General features: G+C 37.0%; 1 protein-coding gene across 1 annotated transcript in view; it reads right to left on the bottom strand.

Moving 5' to 3' along the window:
- The window catches only part of TMEM198 (transmembrane protein 198), a 178,873-nt gene extending 159,416 nt beyond the window's left edge, over nucleotides 1–19,457 (bottom strand). The window contains exon 1 of the mRNA XM_044060563.1: nucleotides 19,227–19,457. Coding sequence (XP_043916498.1) covers nucleotides 19,227–19,392 — 166 coding nt within the window. The 5' untranslated portion in view covers nucleotides 19,393–19,457. The remainder of the gene's footprint in view (nucleotides 1–19,226) is intronic.
- Nucleotides 19,458–21,064: the final 1,607 nt, after the last annotated feature.

Raw genomic sequence — 21,064 nt, forward strand, 5'->3', positions numbered from 1 at the left:
CTCATCCATGTGGATGAATTTCAAGGTCAGTCCAGGTGTGAAAAAAGAAACAAAATAATAATAAAATCAGGAGTACCTGACTGAGAAGGCAAAACACATACAAGATAAGAATCTGCCATACAAAATATACATTAAGAATAAAATGAAAGATTATTCAAATGGGATGTTAGATAAAAAGAGGGGTGGGAAGTTGAAAACCTGGACTAACTGCTTAAGAAAGGATTTTCAGATGTCAGGACAATAAAAAGTATAAGATACACAGGGGTAAAAGGGAAAGAAGGAAAAGTAAAGGGTAAAACATAAGGAGGCATTAGTGATGGGGTAAGGGTGGTATGAGGAATGGGTAATGCAGAGTAATTGCAGCGAAGGGAATGATTTCTGACAAGCAGATATAAGAGTTCACTCTGGTTTACTCATATTGCTGTAAGAGAAAACACTGATGGCATCTGGCCATTTAGTCAGAGATGCCTTAAATGATTTTCTGAAGCTGAGGTGACCATCCAACTCCTTTAAGGCAGGAGGACAGGACTAGCACTTAGTATTATAAAAATGTAAAGTGTTTCATTTTTACTTTGTCTGAAGAAGTGCAAGCAGTGTCTTGCATGAAAGCGCTAACTGAGTAAAAGAATTGCATCCATCTGACTGGCGTTATTTGTTTAGCTTCCGTTTATTTTCTTTTTCTGAGTTTGGGAATTTTTACTTTGTTTATGGCTGAAAACAACGGTGGCTTACAATCGCAGTCGCAGGATCTGTTTACTTCAAGTCCAACTGCTACCACCTCTAATCGTGATGTTGATGCGGTTGGATATCTCACAGTTTTAATTCAACAGCTTACACAGCGTGTTGAAGTATTAGCAACCAAGGTCGAGTCCCAAAATGTTTCCAGCATGCCGGTAGTGCGACCGAAAGCAGGGGCAATTTTTCAAACGCTTCCACCTTTGGGTTTGGCATCAGTTAACAATGCACCAACTACTTTTGCAAGCAGGACAAATCTTAATGTTTCCTCGTCATCTAGTTTACCTCTTGGACAAGGTAACGGTCAAATAATTCAAACTGAAAATAGTGTTTCACATGAGAACAATAGCTGTTCTAATAATTTACCTACCTTGGAAGAGTTTTGTAAGGTGCCTGACATCAACTTACATTCAGGTAGAAATGCAGTCACGGAAAATCAACAGGGTAGCTCCGTAAATGACAATAACTCTGATATTGTAACCAACCTTAAACAACTGGATGGTTATTTGTTAAAATTTAAGAAACTGCAAGTTGAAGTCATTTATTTACGTGAATGCATAAACTTGAAAATAGTTCCCAAAGGACTCCGGCAGTGGAAGTACCCATCAGGTACATTGAAACATACTGAATTCCATTCCCGCTTAATTCGTCACTTTGATCAGCAGGGGTTTCAGTTATTGGAACTGCTGATTGAAGAATATACTAACCAAATGGCATCTTTAAAAGACAAATTAAACACTATGGATACCCTGATAAAGACAGATCCTTGTTTTTCTCGTTACGAGTACGATTATACCAGGATCTTTTCGAGTATCAGTGTTTTAATTAACAAAATTGGTGACACGAAAAGGAGGAAAATACAAAGAGACCTCTCCGCTTATGAAAAAGGAGCTGCCTACCCTGATCCACCTGTAATTAAAGGCACGCATGCTGGTCCTCCTTTTTTGCGTACACACAATAACCCTTTGGTTATGGATACACAAGGGGTAAGGGAAAGTGACTTGGACAATTTCCTCAATACCGATAATAGTCAAGTTCCACCTCAAGTTCCCAGGCGGAGTGACCGGATAAGTGAAAAGAAGAAGGCTGGTAATCAACAAAATGAAGGTAACGGTAATCAACCGCAGGATTTTTCACGCAACCAGCACGGTCCTCGGAAGAAAACGGGTTGGACTCGCAAAGGCCACAACAGGTTCGCATCCAAAAGGAAGAAAGGCCGATAGATGCAGAGTACAGGAACAATGAATGGTCTGTTAATATTTTGAAAAGTAAGAGCAATGACTTTCAGGTTTATAATTATACAGACTTTGACATTTGTTCTGATTTCATAGAGCTTTTATCAAAAGGTTTTTCTTATGCTGTGCCACCTAATTTTGACATCGCTAGGGTTTTATGCGATGTCAAAATGTTTGTACGGAAATTAAATCTAAAGGTATTTTTTGGGAGCAACGTCAGTCTGCAACCTAGAACGGAAAATGTACCTAGTGTGTTTAACCCCCCGTTGGACAACAACCTAATGACGTTTGAAAAAGTTTCCGAGGTTCATTTAAGAAGCCTACACAATGAAATTTGTAAAAGTAAAAATAAGACTTTAGGAAGTAAGGAAAGGGAACTAATTACACATATTAGAATACATGAAATACGTGTAATGAAGCCCGATAAAGGCGGGGGGGCTATTTTAATGTATGAGAATGACTATTTAAAGAAAATGCACTTGTTACTTTCTGGTGAGGAATATAAATTAGTATCACTTAATGAATTCAACCAAGCTTATAAAAGAATTAAAGACTATTTAAGTGAACTGTTTATAGAAGGGAGTATCACATTAGATTTATATCACTATTTATCCATGGCAGCACCCACTACACCGGTGCTATTTGGCATCCCGAAACTACATAAAAACTTTCAAGACCCCCCTTTTAGGCCCATAATAGATGGACGGAATTCCATTACTTACTCCTGTGCTAAATGGGTGGATAACAAACTTAAAGAATTCCTCAGGACTGAGAGCCAGATATGTAAAGATTCATGGCACGTCCTGAGGAGTCTTAATAAAATTTCGTTTCAAACTGAATTAATATTTGTGACAGCAGATGTCAAAAACTTATATACTGTTATTCCCCACGCAACAGGATTGGAGTGGGCACGTGAATTTTTAATACAAAAGAAGTGCCCAGGGAGTCAAGTAGACCTTATTATCTCTATTTTGGAGATTATTTTGGCAAACAATTACTTTATGTTCGGTAAAGACATATATTTACAAACCACAGGAGTAGCGATGGGTTCCCCAGCTGGCGGTAGTTTCGCAAACACCGTCATGGCCTTCTGTGAAAGGTCATTCCTTTTTCCACATAACTTATTTCAGGACATTATTGTCTGGTACACACGCTATCAGGATGACATTCTAATGATAGCTAATTGTGGAAGGGATAAAATCATTGAACTAATTAGCGAAATGAATTCTTTTGCCTCTTTCCTTGAATTTACTTATGAAATTGGAGAGGTATCTATTAACTTTCTTGACATCAATATTAGTAAGGACATGACAAAAAATGTTTTTGTCACTAAAATATATCGAAAGCCAACATACAGTAACTCTTTCCTACATTTCACAAGTTGCCACCCCTATTTTCAAAAGAAAGGGGTTGTAAAAGGTCAACTTGTCCGAGCCTCCCGAATGTGTTCCACGGAGGAAGGTTTCGAAGAGGAATGTAGGACACTTTGGGAAATGTTTGAAAATAGAGGTTACCCCTATAAACTTTTGAACGCAGTGTTTGCGGAAATTAAAAACAAAAGGAAAGAGGGAATATTTGGGCCATTATATAATGGGGCACCCATTGATTTGGAGCATGAAATTCATGATACTAATATGAGTAATGTTGAGCCAGAAAATATGAATCAAAGCACTAACAATAATAATTATAGTGTTGGTTTTTTAACACAGTTCAACTTGTATTCCCCACAAGTTCGAAACATTTTACAAAGTAATTCGGAATTATTAATGCAAGACAGGAAGCTACATTCCTTACTGGGTCCAAAGTTGAGCGTAGTTTATAAAAGAGCCCCTTCCATGAAAAATTTATTTGAACACCCTATTAAACCTTATAAAATGAACAAAGGGATGTTCAAATGTGGGCGATGTAAATACTGTAAATATATACAAACAGGGTCCAATTTTATGATAAGGGGCTCAAGATACTATATTAACGGTAAATACAACTGTGAGACTCAGGGAGTCGTTTATCTTGCAAAATGCAAAGAATGTCCTGCTTACTATTTCGGTAAAACCGAAAGGTTACTAAAGAACAGAATTTATGAGCATTTGTATGCTATATCTAGAAAAAGCTCCACAAATGCTTTAGCTAAGCATGTTATGGACAACGACTCTCACAGTTTCTTGTTTAATGTAGTAGAAAAGGTTGACAAAAATCCTAGAGGGGGGCCATGGTATTTGAAGTTACAAGAATGTGAACTTCTATGGCAGTTGAAAACTAATGCCCATATCCATCCGGGCATTAATGATGCATGTTCTATTAAATGTCTGCTTAACATTAAAGCTTTGGAGAGATAGTGGAATTTGTTATGTGTAACAGTTACATAAATTTTTTTATGCATTTAATGATTTAATATTTTTATTTCATTTCTGTTAATAATATGTAGTTTATTTGGTTGTATATTTAGAAATGGTTTGGTTTTGGACATTACATATTTCAATACATAATATATATAATACATATACAATGAATTTATTTTAAATTTTATCTAAGATAAACAATAATTTTAAATGAATTATATTTTACAGTATATGTTAGCTATTTGGTTTGGTTAGTGGTTGTTTGTGATGAATTTTTTCATGAACATTTTTGTATGTATGTTACTTTTATAAGTCAAGATTTGTATGGTTGCTGCATTGTTGACTTAATCGGGTAAACCAATTAATTATTTAATTAACTGTGGGTTTGGTCTAAGCACTTAGTATTATAAAAATGTAAAGTGTTTCATTTTTACTTTGTCTGAAGAAGTGCAAGCAGTGTCTTGCATGAAAGCGCTAACTGAGTAAAAGAATTGCATCCATCTGACTGGCGTTATTTGTTTAGCTTCCGTTTATTTTCTTTTTCTGAGTTTGGGAATTTTTACTTTGTTTAAGGAGGACAGGACTTGACAAACTTTGGAACCTGGGACTGAAAAGCTGTCATTACTTTATTTTTGGAGGAGGTGGTTATATGAAAGGAAGGAGTCTAGGTTGGTTATGATCTCTCCTTTGCAGTGAATCTGTCCTGCATGATAGGTGAAAATATTTTGATTAAGTAGCCAGAAAAATGAACTGATGAGATCAATTCTCTTTTGTTGAGAAGTCAGTCAGTCTTTTTAAGCACAGTGCAGTGGTGTTCACATTTGGGTGCTAGACTCATATTGCAGCATATTTTGTTGGTGGTGATCTGTAAGGTTGGGAAGCTTTTCTCAGAAGATAGAGCCAACAGCAAGACAATATTTCAATTGTGTAATAGAATTACATATCCCTATGGCTTCTCTCCTTTCTTTGGTCAAAGTATGGGAGATTTTCAATGCCTAGAAAAGTGTCTGAAGTATTTTCAGTTTTGTTTTTAAATGTGCATTTGGAAGTGGAGGTTCCTATCAAGCAATGGCTCAGGTATTTGAATGAGCCAGTAGTTTCTATAAGAATGTTACTGATGTCTCAGTTTGTTAATTCTGATGGAGTTAATTTCAGTTTTTGTAAGGGTGCCAAAAAGTATTACCTTGGTTTTATTCTTTATAAGGAGCAAATTAATGGAGCGGAGACATTCAGTCAGCGAGAAAAGGGCTCATGGAGCAAAGATTTAATAATTCTCTAGGAACAGTTTGGTCTGTAGACGACCATGTTATCAGCATAAATTAAGTCATGTCATTGAGAAATGGCTAAGGTCAGTTTATTAATGTATATGGAAAACAGAAGAGGTGAAAGGACAGAGTTTTGTGGAAAGTTTTGAGAAAATGGGTTTAGATTACTTGGAGAAGCCAACTTTCACTTAGAGTTCCTTCAAAAAGATCAATCTCAAACCTTAATGTAGCACTACTGCTGAGTAAATAGGGCTGAACAGAGGAGGGAGTAGTCGACTGTGTCAAAAACCTTAGGAAGGTTTATGAGGGGGGCACTCATTAAAAACAAGCCTTTGTCCACAGCCACAAATATATTGTCTTCAAGGGTCCAGGTGACTGTCATTATGTCATGGTTTTCCCAGAACCCACAATGGCTAGAAGTAAGGGTTTCTCAGTGACCCAGGCTCAAAACTGATTAAAGACCATTCTTCCAAAGACATGAGCAAGTGCGGGCAATATAGAAGTAGGTCTAAGGTCAGAGACTGATTGTGGGTTTATAGCTTTAGGAAGAAGTTGATTAAGGTTTACTTCCCGAGTTTGGGAAAAGTATTTTTACACTGGGAGAGACTGAGGATGTTTCGGGGTGGCATATTCATATGGAACAGGTTTATAACAATTTTTTTTAACACCTGTACTGAATTATCACTTGTGACATAGACAAACTTACATTTATACAAAAGTAATCAAACCATAATAAGGTCACACTTTACAAATATTATACATCACAAATATTGTTATACATCATATAATCTAAGCAACATTACATAAATTATTCACCTCTTGCCATCTCTTAAATCATTCCTCTTCCAAAACATTTTCTGCATGTATTGCTCCTTCAATTCCTAATGATCCCACTTCCTGTTCTTTTATCTTTGTTACAGTATTCACTACTTCAAGTATAGCTGGTTTCATTTTTAAGAATCTTGAATGGAGATTGTCTGAACCTTGGGGGTTGTACTCTGCAATATTGCTAGTTATCTGTTCAATATTGTAGCTTTGATTCATTACAGTGAAATTCTGGTGGATTTAAATCCAGGGAATAGATATAGATGGTGGTAGTCTGTTGAGTTCATTTACAAATTCTGGTGACGGAGCACCATTAGACATAATGTAGGAATGTCATGATTAGTCTTCCTTCTGATTATATGGCTAACCTGGACATAGAATGTTTTGGGCTGACCAGAGAGACTGGTTTGATGGTTTAAGTTATATTGCTTTATGCTACCTAATGCACTTTTCCCCCCAGGTTATGAAGGTTCATAAATGCTTTGCAATTTTCAGCAAATTTTATTTTTTTACATAATTCCAATGCTTCAGTTCTTAATTTATATCTCAGGACCTTCATAGACAGCTCTCTTTTCGACCAGCAAATAGAAGAAATAGTCAAAAAATAATAATTAAAAGTATGTCATATAGGTCAAAGGATGTCATCATTTCTCTATATTCTGCCCTTTTCAGACCAGTTATAGAATATAACTCCCCTTTTAGCATCCACCCATCCACCTATCCATCCAAATATATCACACAGCTAGAAAGAACACAGAGTTTCATAACTAGAAAACATCACTGGACTAAAGACCCTTGTCTACCAAGACAGGATTGAAGCTTGATTCCAGTAGTCTGCTTTGTTAAAGACTCCAGCTCAGTGATTTATGTCTAGCATTCTGTGAGGGTGAAAGCTCCACATACACGTGAAATAAAGACTTAATCACCTTCAACAAAAACATAAGTCATGTCTGAGGATAAATATGTTTTACCCATTGCCTCCCTAATATCTGGAATAATCTTCAGTTACACATATATTTATTATTCTTTAGCAGGTTCCCCACAGCCTCCATGGAAGCCTATGGGAATTAGAGGTTGAATTCTCTCAGCTTGTATGGCTAATTCAGCTGAATGCAGATGAAGATGTAGGTGTTACTGAAGCCATATTCATTAGCAGCATTCTTAAAATGCATGCTATGTTGTAAATGTGTTTTAATAGCAATATTCAGGAGAGAGTCTGCATGAGATAAATTAATGTAATATTATTTACACATTGTTTGTCCTGCTTTTAAGCATTTATTTTTTTAACATTATGTCCACCTAACATTCCTTTTTTCTGCTCTTGTACCTTCAAACATTTGCTTCAGTTGATCATGTAATGAATGTTTCAATATTCAAATGCCTGATTCACTTGTATTGTTCTGATGAAGTCCTTAATCAGCACAGATGAGAGTGCTAAATGTGATGTCTTTTTAATAAAGGTGCGAATAATTGTATCCTTGTATGTCCTTTCTGGTTCTCAACTTATTTGTCTAGCTTTGTGTATTGGTTCTTTGATATTTTACATAGTTGTTCCATTTTTGTTTAGGGATATAAATAAGGGTGATACTCATGTTCCAAAGTGTAAACCTTTATAAAAGGATGGGTGCCCAAAAATTCATCCTAGGCTTGGCTTGGAGGTAGTAGGTCCCAATGAGGATGTGTACTGGCAAGGTGATTAGGTACCATGAGGAGACTTTGTTTCATAAAGTTTGAATTTAAGAAAAAACAGAATATTGTGGTTTGAAGCATAAACTGTGTCTCCATGTCAAACACAAACTGTTTTAAGTGATTCAAAGAGCAGAATATGTTGTAATAACAGGAAAACAAGTTCTACCGAAACCACAAACTAGAGTTTTACTCTGGATAAAGATTAAGTGTTTTTGTTCTTTAATATCATACAATAGAACTTCTTCACAATTTAAAAAATAACATAAACATCTGTTTAAATCAGAAATTTAGGGCCACATGACCTATCAAGACAATCAATAAAACAGTCACATTTAAAACTTGAGCCAATGAACTTATCTGCATTTGGAACAAGGACATTACTGCACCAAATGCTGTCTTAAACAGTTAAAATCTTCTTCTTCTTCTCCTTTTAGCTGCTCCCATTAGGAGTCGCCACAGTGGATCATTGGTCTGCAGAACAAGTGGCAGTAGTGTTTTATGGTGTCAAGTTGCCAGCCTGGTGCCCAACCAGACACACACACACATACACACACTCACACCTAGGGCCAGTTTTAAAATATCTATTCCACCTGCACCATGTCTTGGGAATGTGGGAGGAAACTGAAGCACTTGGAGGAAACCCAAGCGAACACAGGAAGGACATGCAGACTCCACACAGAAAGCACCCTAGCTGAAAACTGAACCCATTGATGTGAGGCAACAATGCTAACTGCTGCACCACTGTGCTGCCCTGTCTTAAACAGTTTAAATAAACCCAGTTAATAAAATGATAGTCTTTGTGGTAATAAAAAACATTTAATATTAATAGAATCATTTAATCCTGGGTTTTGAACTGGTCTGCATCTAATCTGCCAAACAGACTCACAGCATTCCAATAGACTTTTTAGTCCCCTCCAAAATCAAAAAGACTGGCGGCATCATTAAAAAAAAAAGTGATGTTTTTGAATGATGAACAATTTATAGCATGTTTGGCCAATGCATTGTTGGCATCCTTATTTTTGATCGCCAATAAATGCTCATAGATCCTTCTCTTGAGAAAGCTAATGGTCTTGTCGATGTAGAAACTGGGGCAAGAGTAGCAGGTAGCAAGGTACACCACCCCTTGTAACCGACACTCAGTAAAAATCATGACTCAAGCATTTAACATGACAGTACTAGAATTATTAATGAATCAGCACTGCTTGCAATGACCGCATTTGAAAGTTCCTACTGTGCCAGTCCCAATTTTATTCCATGATGTGTCTTCTTCCAATAAACTCTGAATTTTGTTGATTCTCTTATGTGTAAGCACAGGACCATTCCCTATTGTACGAGACAGATCCACATTTCTGAGCATTAATTTCCAGTTTGTAGTTAAAATATTTTTAATAATACTCATATCAATGGAAATGGAGCTGGGAAATGCTCTGAAGCCAATCATAACTTGTTCAGTTCTGGTAGGCATGTCAAAGATGACCAATCTATCTGATGAAACTAGTCTCTTCAGGATAGGTCTAGCAGAGGTGGACTTAAGCAATGAAACCTCTTCTATTTTTGATAATCAATCACAGTCATAGCCTCTGTCCAGGAAGAAACCCCCTCAATCTAATGGATTCAGTCTGGAATGTATTATCATTGCTAGTTAACCTGCTCAGCCTAATGAATTGTCCTTTGACAACACTTCATTTCATATGATGTGGATGGAGACTGTGCCTATGTAAATACTGATTAACAAAAGTGTCTGTGAAAAATATTACTTAGTATAGGCTCATCCCCATCTGTCAAAGTTAAAGTGATTTCCAGGTAATTAGTGACTTTACCAAACCCACTTTTAGTGAATTTGAGTAAAGGGGTGTTAATGTTTGCAAAATCAAATAGTTGATCAAACTCTTTTTCCATTCCTTTCCACACAAAGATTAAATCATCTCTGTATCTGTGATAAAACACAACTTTTTCAAACAAAGGATGCAATTTTAACTGTTTTTGCTCCCTAGTGCCATCACTTGGTTCGTGGAAACAGAGCAACTTTGACTCCCATTTCCACACCACTTTTTTGTCTGTATAATTGACCTGATAAGCAGATGAAATTATTTTCCAGAACTAATCCCTATAATGTACAAATCATATTGATTAGCTTCACACTAAAATTGTTAAAACAAGTCAGGTACTCTCTGACAGAATCAATACCACTCTGTTAATAAATACAAGTGTATAATGAGACCTGATCAAGTGAGGCAAAACAACATTCTGCAGACACATCCGGAAGCTTTTGAAGTAGTACGAGTCAGTGTCATGAGCCTCTAAGATAGTATTCCAGTAACTGTACTGTCAGGTTGGGTAGATAATCCAAATAACTGGATATAGCCTCTGTTTTGTAATTATATGCAGCTACTACTAGTCTAAAAGGCATTTAAGTGTGATTTTTGTGCACCTTAAGGATCCCAAACAGTTTAGCCATCTTCAGTAAATCCATTCTCTTGAAATTATAGGTGTCTTGACCAATATCCTCTTGACACAGCAACTCCTGTGAAGTACTGTTGATGCTTATAAAACACCACTGCATGTGTGTTTTTGTGGTTACTTCATAGCAATCTGTGTCTGCTAATAGGTGGTTAATAACACTGTAATCTTCATACTTCATTACTGTGACATCCCTCCTCTGGGTCAGTAATCAAGAAGCCTCAATCCTCACTACTGACATCTCAGTGAGGGACATTCACTTGGAACAAAAATGGATACACACAATATTTCCAGATGCAGCTCTCTGCACGGAGCACAATTTCCCTTAAGAGCACACAGGGAACACACTCAGTCATGGTGCTGGATTTCCCTCTCTCTCTCACTCCAGGTCCCCAAATAAGACTCACGACTGACACAGCTGTAAAACTGAGTCCTCAGCCAAGTGTTCCAAGCCAAGTCCTCTACCAGCCTTTCTGTGAAACCAGTGCTCTATATTCCTGCTCCAAGTAGCTGACACACACACACTTTGAGATTTGATTTTCACACATACACACACACCCAGGAAAGGCTGGCACAGATTTACCAGCTCTGGTACCTTTTCCCAGATTATAAGTTAGTTATATTGCCACCAACCAACTACTCTAAGTCTCTTACAAGGGTATCCAATTATACTGAGTAAAATTAATACTTATACAAATGCTAGTGTTTGACCAATGCAGCAAGGCTTTTAGGAATGGCCACAGTGTCACCAAATAGATATAAGTACTCTTGAACTTAAAATATTCTCTAAAATGACCATCTACAATGAAAACTTTAAATATATTTAATAATAAATAATAAAAGAACAGTAAAATACTAAATATCTATTTACAATAAACACCAGAGTTTCAATCACAGGAAATATTAAAAATAACACAGATGGATAGATTCACACAATTACAGAAAAATAGTACTTAACTAATTTCACTATATTTACCTGGCTGATCTAAAGAATTACTATTCCCTAGATACTTAATAAAGCAAGGCAAGATGAATGAGTGAGTGGCCTTCCTTCTTTGTTAGCTTTCAAAAACAGACTGCCCTGAGACTTCTGTCTCATCTAGTATTAAAACATCATTTCAGTGCTGGATTACAGAATGACATCACATACATCTGGTCATCTGACTTCTGGTTCTCACACGACGCCCCTTTACTAGAAACTGAACCAGAATTTAGCACATATATGTTACCATACACACAGATAGAACTTTCCTAAGATGTGTATAGTATCTGGAAGCTATAAAAACATTTCAAAACTTCCACCCTTCCAGGGTAGCAATTAGTTCACCCCAAGGACAATACACAGTAGAATTTCCAGTCCTGATTTTTACAAATATTTCATCTCTGACTGCAATCATAACTGTAAGATACAATCTTTATAGCCTAGACCAGGTAATTTAATTTCAGACTATTTTTCAAAGTTATGTGGACTGATATTAACCTCTTCTCTTCCAGTATCCTCTGTTACAATATATTCATTTCAGCAGTTACAATACAGTGTGACATACAGGTGTATTTCTTTTCTGTCCAGCAGGACCCACTGTTGGTACACGTTTAACATAAGCAGCTTTACAAATACATTTTCAACACAAGCACTTGTACAAATCATTTTGATATACAAATGACATATAATTATTTGCAAAACTCCAGCTAACTATACTGGCATATTTTACACATCCACTGCCCTGCTTCGCCTGGCATAGCTGCCAATACCTCACATCATCACAATCACAACTATCGTACCACCCTTATCTGCCTTCATAAGTCTAATGTTCTTGTTGGATGGCAACTCCTGTAAGGCTTTTCTCTCTTGTATAGTCAGCTTAAATTTCTCGGGTTTATTACTAATCTTGGATCTAAGCTCTGACTCACATTGTTCTTGAAACACCTGTAAGGTTGTATGTAAGGCTGGATTGTAAGTTCTTCTCATATGGGGTTTATTCAAATCTTCTTGGTAACAGGGAATGTTGTGCAAGATATAATGTAAATTGAGTTTCCTCACATATAGTCTGAAATCACTGATGGTATTGGTCAAATCTGCTGACTCAGTTGGAATAAAAGTGGATCTTTCTTCTAATATTTTCAAGTGATCAGTGTTCAAAACAACATTGCTTAGATTTAACACTTTCAGCCTGAAATTCAATTCTTTTTCCATTTTTCCCTCTGCCCTTGTCCTTGAATTTCCCCTCCTTGGGCCATGTGAGGGTTATGATACTCCCTGAAGGGTGTATTAAAAAGGGGGCAGTGATAGAACAGGAGGCACATTTTGGGATATGCTTGGGGATTCTTCAGAAGTTGGCTTTACATTGTTAGATGTATGAATTCTTTCAAGTATTGGAGAAGTGGAATCAACCATGATTGGATGAACAGCTTTTATCGGGTATGCTTCTGCTTTCTGCTACTACTATATCTCTTTGTAATTTAATTCTCTTCCAATTAATGATTGTTGCAGTATGCTGCTCAGCTTTGACTGCTATGTCATTATATAAATTTTATAGCTGTATAAAGCAACTAGATTTTTCTAATACCATCATCCAAGATACAAATTTCTTCTTTGAGACTTACAATTTTGTGCTTATAGTTTTCAATTAACAAGGTTATTAACTTGATGCCAGTGTCAGTAAATATTTTATTTTCACATTTTTTGCTCTATAATTGTGGTCTGTGCCTCATTAAAGCTGTGGCTTTATGACAAACTGAGGACTGCAGTCACTAAATGACCGCCATTAGAGTTTCAGACATCATATCCTTCAGAAAATGTATGACAATGCAAAGCCTATTATTCCATCAATTTTATGAGTTTCCACCTTTGTTCACCCATTTTTGGCTTTGGCCCTAACTCTTGCACCAAATGGTTGAGACACATGCCTCCTAGAGTCCTTATGAATTTGTACAATGTGATAACAGTCTTTCAACAGTTGACTGCCCACAGAAGAGGTGCCTAAAAAATGTACAACGGGAAGCAGGAACATTTTGTGAAAATACAGGCCAAATAGATCAACAGAAGTGGCAGAGAAATGGAGAGAAAGCTAACATTAGGGGTAGATTCTTTCCTTGAGGACACCAATTTCCAGAACCACCCAAACCAAGATTTCACAGCAGATGGATCTGTTAGTCAAATTGATCATGTTTTATGACTGGGTTATTGGTGAACTTGACAGGGGAATAGTGGCAGATATCCCTTTCCAGAACTCGAAATCCTATTACTCAATCCTACACAGTTACTAACAAAAAAACCTGGAGGTTCTGGGGATCACAGGGAAAGCTAGGACTGGTTGCAAGGCTGCATGTTAGGGCATGGGGGCCCTGGTTAAACAGACCATCAGTAATAAGGGAAGTGACTAGAGGAGCACTGCAGGTGTCATCCCTGTGTCCAGCAGTTTGCTTGTTTTAGACATATCAGAGCGAATAAATCATAGGGTCAGCATCTTTACTGATAAATACTTTGGTGCCACAGTGTAAGATTAGAAGAAAGGGTCTAAAAAACTGATTTGGAAAGGCTGACTGAGCAAAAAGTCTGGCAGCTGACTTCACTAAGATAACAGCAGACTTGAGCAGAAAAATGACAACAGAGCAGAAAAAAGCCTTAATTCTCCATGCTGCCAGACATCACTGTTAATAAGCTACTTCTTGTAGTCCAGGGTTCAACTCCCTCAGCCTCCATTTGCCTACTGTGTGACTCTGAGTAAGTCACTTAACTAAAAAGTTATCCCAGGCTGAGTTTGAAAAAGGTCTAAGTGGATCAGTATTCTACTTTGGTGAACAAATGCAAATAAAAGGTTCTGGACTGAACCACCAGGAGAAGAGTTTAAGACAGTGGTACAAGGAAAATTGTTGGTGTATATCTTGGGGAAGGAGGGTAAACTCAAGAAGCAAAGAGGTAACACTCCCCTACAAAAGGGTGCTGTTAAGAATCTACTTTGAGTAGTATGTGCAGTAAAGCAGAATATACAAAATACATTAGGCTGCTAGCAGACCAGAAAAAAAAGCCACATGAAAGACTTGTGGGAATAGAGGGAACAATGTCACCAGACGTTACAGAAAATGGTACTTTTCGCACTACAGGTCAGAAGTAACAGAGAGAGCTGCATACGGGTGTAAAACATGTTACGGAGATGTGAAGGAGTTATACTAAGTATGGAGAACACAGTTGGGAGGGGGGAGGAGGCAGAGGTGTAGCAAGTAGATTACAGGGACTATAATCGAGGTGTAGCAAGTAGATTATAGGGACTATCTATTCCTTGGATCTCTGAAAATATTTCTTCACAGAGAGGATTGTGGACCCAGGCAATGGACTACTGAAATGAGTGTAGTGAGAATCCATGGAGGTTTTAACAGGAAATTAGGAAAGTGCAGAAAAGAAAGGGTAAAAATAAGATTGCAGGAGAGGTAGATTAAATGCACTTAATGAATTACAAGAGTGACTTATTGTTGCATTCTGCCATCAAGGGAATGTAAAGTGCTTGTAACTTTTGCACAGGCACTCATTTGTTCTTGATCCCAGGTCTCCGGCATTAAATATTGGTATCTGACTCTGCACAACAGGTACACAAGTCTGCTTGTGGTTTTGAACTGAAGCTACCAGCAAAGATGGAAATCCATATACTATAGTTGTGAAATGTTTTGAAATTGATTTTGACAGCTTTGTGAATGGTTATAGACATGTGTTGTCCCATTAACGTGACTGACAGCATGAGCCAGCTATTTAAAGTATGAATTTCTTTTCTTCTCACAGTTTGGGAGAAAGCAAATCATGACAGTTATCTGTTCTGACTGGCCCAGGGAAGCAGAAAACTCTCATAATTTCAATTCCAACTTATTTTATTAAGAATCTGTACGTTACAGCATGTTTAATTATGAACATTTCCCAGAGTATTGCCTTCATCAATGCTGAAGGGTCTGATACATGTATGTTCAGCATATGACAGTTATCCTGAACAGTGTTATTCCATCAAGGCCAGTGCCACTTTATAATAAAGGCAGTAAAATCTCATTATTCATAACATTCCACCATAATTTGACAATACTGGCGCTCCCATCAGGACATTGTGCTCCCCCCCCCCCCAAAGAGACTTGTTCAGCAATAGTTTCCATGGAAACTCCTTCTACAAAGCAATACAATTTAATGGGAACCTTCATCCAATCAGAAGTAACATTTTGAAGCACTCGCAAAGACAAATCAATATTTTGTGTTTAAGACTGAGTTTAAGTCACAGCTCAGTCCATTAAGTCTAAAATCTTTTTCCAAAGCAGAAAATAGTTTTCTTTGTTAATGTGGAATCTGAAAGCTTATGTGCTGCTGTAATACATGTGTTGTCTTGTTTCATCTGTTGGAGACTGTATCAAACTACCTGGCACCAACCAGTCTGAATTTTTCTGTTTTAAATATGCAAGTGGAAGAAATGGAAGGCAGTCTGCAAGACGCAATTCACTCATAGCAATGGCTGATTATGCTTAGTTTTGCATTTCTCTGAAATACAGTTCACTTTGTGAAGCTCTTTCCAGATATTTTCAGTAGAAGGCAATTACATCACCATATTTAAGATACAAACCTGGATACTTGGGGCAAATTATATCCTTAACTAGTTAAACAATCCTGTACTGATATCAGATTAACTCATACAAGTAGCATTAGGTTGTTCAAAAGTCACTACTTCATAACATGCACTGCCATTCAATAAAGATTGCTTGCACATTTTTGGTTGCTAATTCTCTGATTTATTTCAGGTTGTAACCTGTTCTATTACATAAATACTGTTTAATCACTGACATTCTGTGCTTACGATTATTAGTAAGCATTTATCAGTACTTGCACTAGTCATTTTATAGAGTCCTTACTCTGTACTGTTGAGTCCCACCACATCACCTAGAACTTTGTATATATAAGTGTTATTAATTTTACATTGCACGGTACTGGCACTGTGAAGTCAATTAGAAAATTTCACTGTGATTTAACTCTATATATCATATATTTCTGATTTGCTGTCACAGCACGTATGCACAGGATCTTGCAACATGGTCTCCCTACAACAGTGCAACCCTTCAGGGGCGAGAGACTTGACACCTTTGGTCTGTACAAAAACCCTACAGCCATACATCTCAACTTACAGATTTTCGAAGAATGCCCAGATCTCTGCCTCATATTTTTGGTCTATTCCTCATAAAATGTGTTTTCTGGGCAAATAATTGAGGATTGAAGTCACTAAATAATACTAAATAATGACAGACATTTGAGTTTCAGACTTAATATCCTTCAGAAAAGACATAATAATGCAAAACCTGTTATTGTAGCAACTTTCTAAGTTTATAGGAACAATATTTAAACTCTGTCTCTGTTTTTGGACCTTTGTCCCTCCATTCTTTCTGGCTTTGTGCAGATTTCTTGCACTGAGAGGTTAAGAGGTATGCTGACAGCCCATTCACTCCTGAATGGAGATCCTAATAGAAGCATTCATTTTTCAGGAGAGAGGTGAAAGTTGGGTGTTTTCCAAAGATAGTGGCTCCAGATATAACAAATCCACGAGCTGTTAAAATCCAAAATCAAACTTCCTTTAATGAACTGATACCAAAATAAAAACAAGAAACAAAATAAAAAGTTCCTTAAAATCCACACGATAAGCGCTTTCGACAAGTGTCTGTAATCAATTATATATAAGAATTGGGAGGCATCAATAGCGGTTAACAACATTGGCTACATAGACTTGAGTAAATGCATTCATATTTACTTTAAGCAGCTTCCTTACACCCAGTAACTTTGAAAACCTTTGAAAAACTTTGAAAGCTGAACAATGCCCCTCTGGTATGGTAGCCAAGAGTCATTTGTTATCATAATTAAAAAGTTCTTTAAATTGCCAATGTTATTAACCACTATTGATGCCTCCCAATTCTTATAGAAACATACTCAAGACCACCACAAGCAAGCATAAAATATTAGTGTGCACTAGCGAACATAGGTTTATAAGTTCCTATGATAGCAAAAGCTGTCTGAATGTTGTAAAATGATTTGACAGAGAGGTTTAATGGATGAGTCATCGGCTGTTCGTCCACACAGCTAATTCTAAGATTTCATGAAATAATTTTTTGAGCTTTATAAACGAAGCACAGTTCATGAATTGTCAGCAGAGGGTTGTGTTATGCACACTGGAATGCTTGGTTTCACGTATTGTATTGATTAGTTATATAATGACTGTTTCTAAGCTATTTTTTATATATACAGCTTATTTTTAAAGATTGCTGGCTTACTATCAGGTTATGTCATGCAAAGGCAAGCTAGTAAACAAGGGTTGTGATTAAACAAAAAGTACGATCTTCCACCAATCACTAGCGCATATGCATCTGATTGGTTGATTACACAGCTTAATTTGCATATTAGGCTGTGTTTTCAAAAAGGCAGGAAACAGAAGTGATTGTGCTCTTGTATGCAAATAAGGAGGTGAAATACCCGCATGGATTGGCTGATAGCTTTTCAACCTGTGTTTGGATTGGTCAGAAAATTAAAAGCCTTCATTTTAAAGATCAGTGCTGGTCCCATCTTCTGCATTACGATCTGAGGAAGACACTTGTCGAAAGCGCTTATCGTGTGGATTTTAAGGGACTTTTTATTTTGTTTCTTGTTTTTATTTTGGTATCAGTTCATTAAAGGAAGTTTGATTTTGGATTTTAACAGCTCGTGGATTTGTTATATCTGGAGCCACTATCTTTGGTGAACATACTGTCTTTGTTTTTGCTTGTTTTCCTATTTTTGAGACAGTTCACCACAGCGTTGGGGGCATTTTGTTGTTTTTAGAGTTGGGCGTTTGTGAGTACATCAGTCGGTGGGTTCCTGTGGACTTCCCTCCTGAACCTCTGTAGCTGTTCCCAGTGGCTGTTTGAGCTCTACATATACTGCAGAGCACTGGGAACGTGTGCTACAATACTGAATCTCAATGGCAAAGTACTGCTCCTCTCTGCAGTATGTACCTAGTAGTTTCAAACTTTGCAGGTTCAACACCCATTGCAACCTCCAGGTGTCACTCAAGGGTCAAGCCAGAGCTATCCTCCTCTACCAGCATGGGTCAGTTGAGTCACAGTCAGGGCTTCATCCCTCCGAGTCAAGGGGTCAGGTTTAAAATTTAATATTTTGGAGCTTTTCTCCTTTAGAACTCCACTGAAAATGGCATATTCCCTAAGGAACATCCTGGTCAACAAAGTAAATAAATGCCCACCTACCTAAATACATTAACAGACAGCTAAATAAAAAAAGCAGGTTCCCCACTTGCATTTTGTGCGACTGAGAAAATGTCACTTATCTTCCTTGTATTTCAGGGTTTACTAGGAGAATGGAAGCTTAATTCCCAAAGGGGGACCAATGAGTTTCAAAATAACAAAGAGGATTCCTCATCCTTTAATCTGCTTTCCCTTGTGTATTTCCTTTTTTGAAATCTCCTTCTTGAAAGTGTTCACTACAGCAAAACAGTCTACAGTATGCAATTCAGGCTTGTCAAAAAAAGCACAGCTGAACTCTGGATATTTGATGGTCACAAAGAACTCCAAGTGCTGCTCATTCATAAATTTATACAAATAAATGGTGCATATACTACAAAATAAAAGCAGTGGGCTACATGTGAACAAATAAACGGCACTCTAATCTGGTTACTCACCAAAGAAGCAGTAGATGATTCCAAACAGGCAACACATGGCACACACTACAGATGGGACAATCTCGTACTTTCGGTCAATCTCCTTCTCACAGTCATGAGCCCATTCCTGGCCTGTGTCAGGAGGCAGAAGTTTGAAGTGTAGAGTCTGGAGGGTCGTAGAGGCCATGGCGTCTTAACTTCTGAGGTGGATGAAGTACTAAATAGAGTCTGCTTGTTTTGTCTGCTCATACAGAAGCCTTATAAAAGAGAAAACAACAAAAGAAAACAAATGATGACATGGTTTGGTGCGACCTCCATTAGAAAACTGTAATATGACAAAAAAGTCATGCAAGGCAGGACATTCCTGAAGCTAAGGCATCAGTAAACAAAGGTAAATAGAATATCTTTCTCTGATGTCGACAAATTCTAAGACACCTTTTAAGGCATATAACTCACATGGAATCATTTTGAGATATTCATCTGGAAGTAAGCCTTGGCTCTTTACCTCTTAAAAGAAATAGTACAGATTCTTTCCCAGGCTGCTTAATGGTTATATGAATAAAGAACAGCTAAAAAATATGGGATGCATTAAAGTAAACCTTACAAAAAGGCAGTTATAAAACCATGGCAATAGATGATAAACTATGTAGACAATAAGATATATATTAATGTAAGAATGCAGCAGGTATTATTTCTAAAAACTGTTATATGACTGTCAAAAACAGAGTTGAAACAGGGTAGGATTCATACAGTGGGATGGTGTACTTCCCTACCTATTCAGGATTCAAAGTTCACAAAAAAACAGAGCCACAGATGAAATGCTACACACCAACTGGCAAAAAGGTCCACATTGCAAATGAGCAAGTCTACATAAATAACTTAATACAACTTGGGAGTTAGCTATACACATACCGTAGTTGTTAGTGAGGTATACAAATGCACGCGCACCACACACACACACACACACACACACACACACACACACACATACATATATATATATATATATATATATATATATATATATATACACACACACACACACACACACACACATATACACATTGAAATAATCCCCAAACTCATATAAAACCAAAATATAAAGCATTGAATGACAGCTGCAAAAATTCATAAAAATAAAACCTCCTTGAGTCAGCCACTTCTAATAACATATTAATTTAGTATGCACCTTGGACTTCATTAGATCTATGACATATCTGAAAAAGGCATGCCTTATATAATAAGTTTAACAGCCTCACATTTAAAACAACCTTTCACTGTTAGTAAAAGGTGTTTACTATACACACAAAAGCATTCTCACACTTAGCACACATACAAAAAAATCATTGCAGTAAATCATTTTTAAAATAAATATTCTCAAATATTTTGTTCATGAGACCATACTATATGAATTGTAACTATGATTTGTTTACTTAAGTTTCTCATTCTTTAATTCTGGCTTGAAGGAAATAAATTTATTCAGCCTTGGAAGTTTGTCAGCTGATAAATTCCATCTACCACTGCAATTCCCTTCTACCTTATCCATAAGAACTATATATTTTACAATATTACTCTCTGTCATGAAGTATTTTAAGAGATCCCAGGGTAGTTGTTCCCTACAGTCTATTGCATCTGGTCTCTCTTTCCTCTCTGTCTTTCCTGGTTATGACATTTTTTTCACATCTCTCACCTAGGATTTAATGTACACATACCACATTCCTCAGTCTCTTCTGATCTCTCTTAAGATTTAGCTCATTTAGTCTCTGGTCATGTTGTTTCCTTCCATGTCATGCAATCCTCTGGTAAGTTTCCAGCCCAATGTCCTCCTTGTACAGGCTACAGAAATCCATAGAGTACAC

The sequence above is a fragment of the Protopterus annectens genome, chromosome 2.part0, assembly GCF_019279795.1.
Source record: "Protopterus annectens isolate FY-2018-M chromosome 2.part0, PAN1.0, whole genome shotgun sequence".
In the NCBI taxonomy this organism is placed as follows: domain Eukaryota; kingdom Metazoa; phylum Chordata; order Ceratodontiformes; family Protopteridae; genus Protopterus; species Protopterus annectens.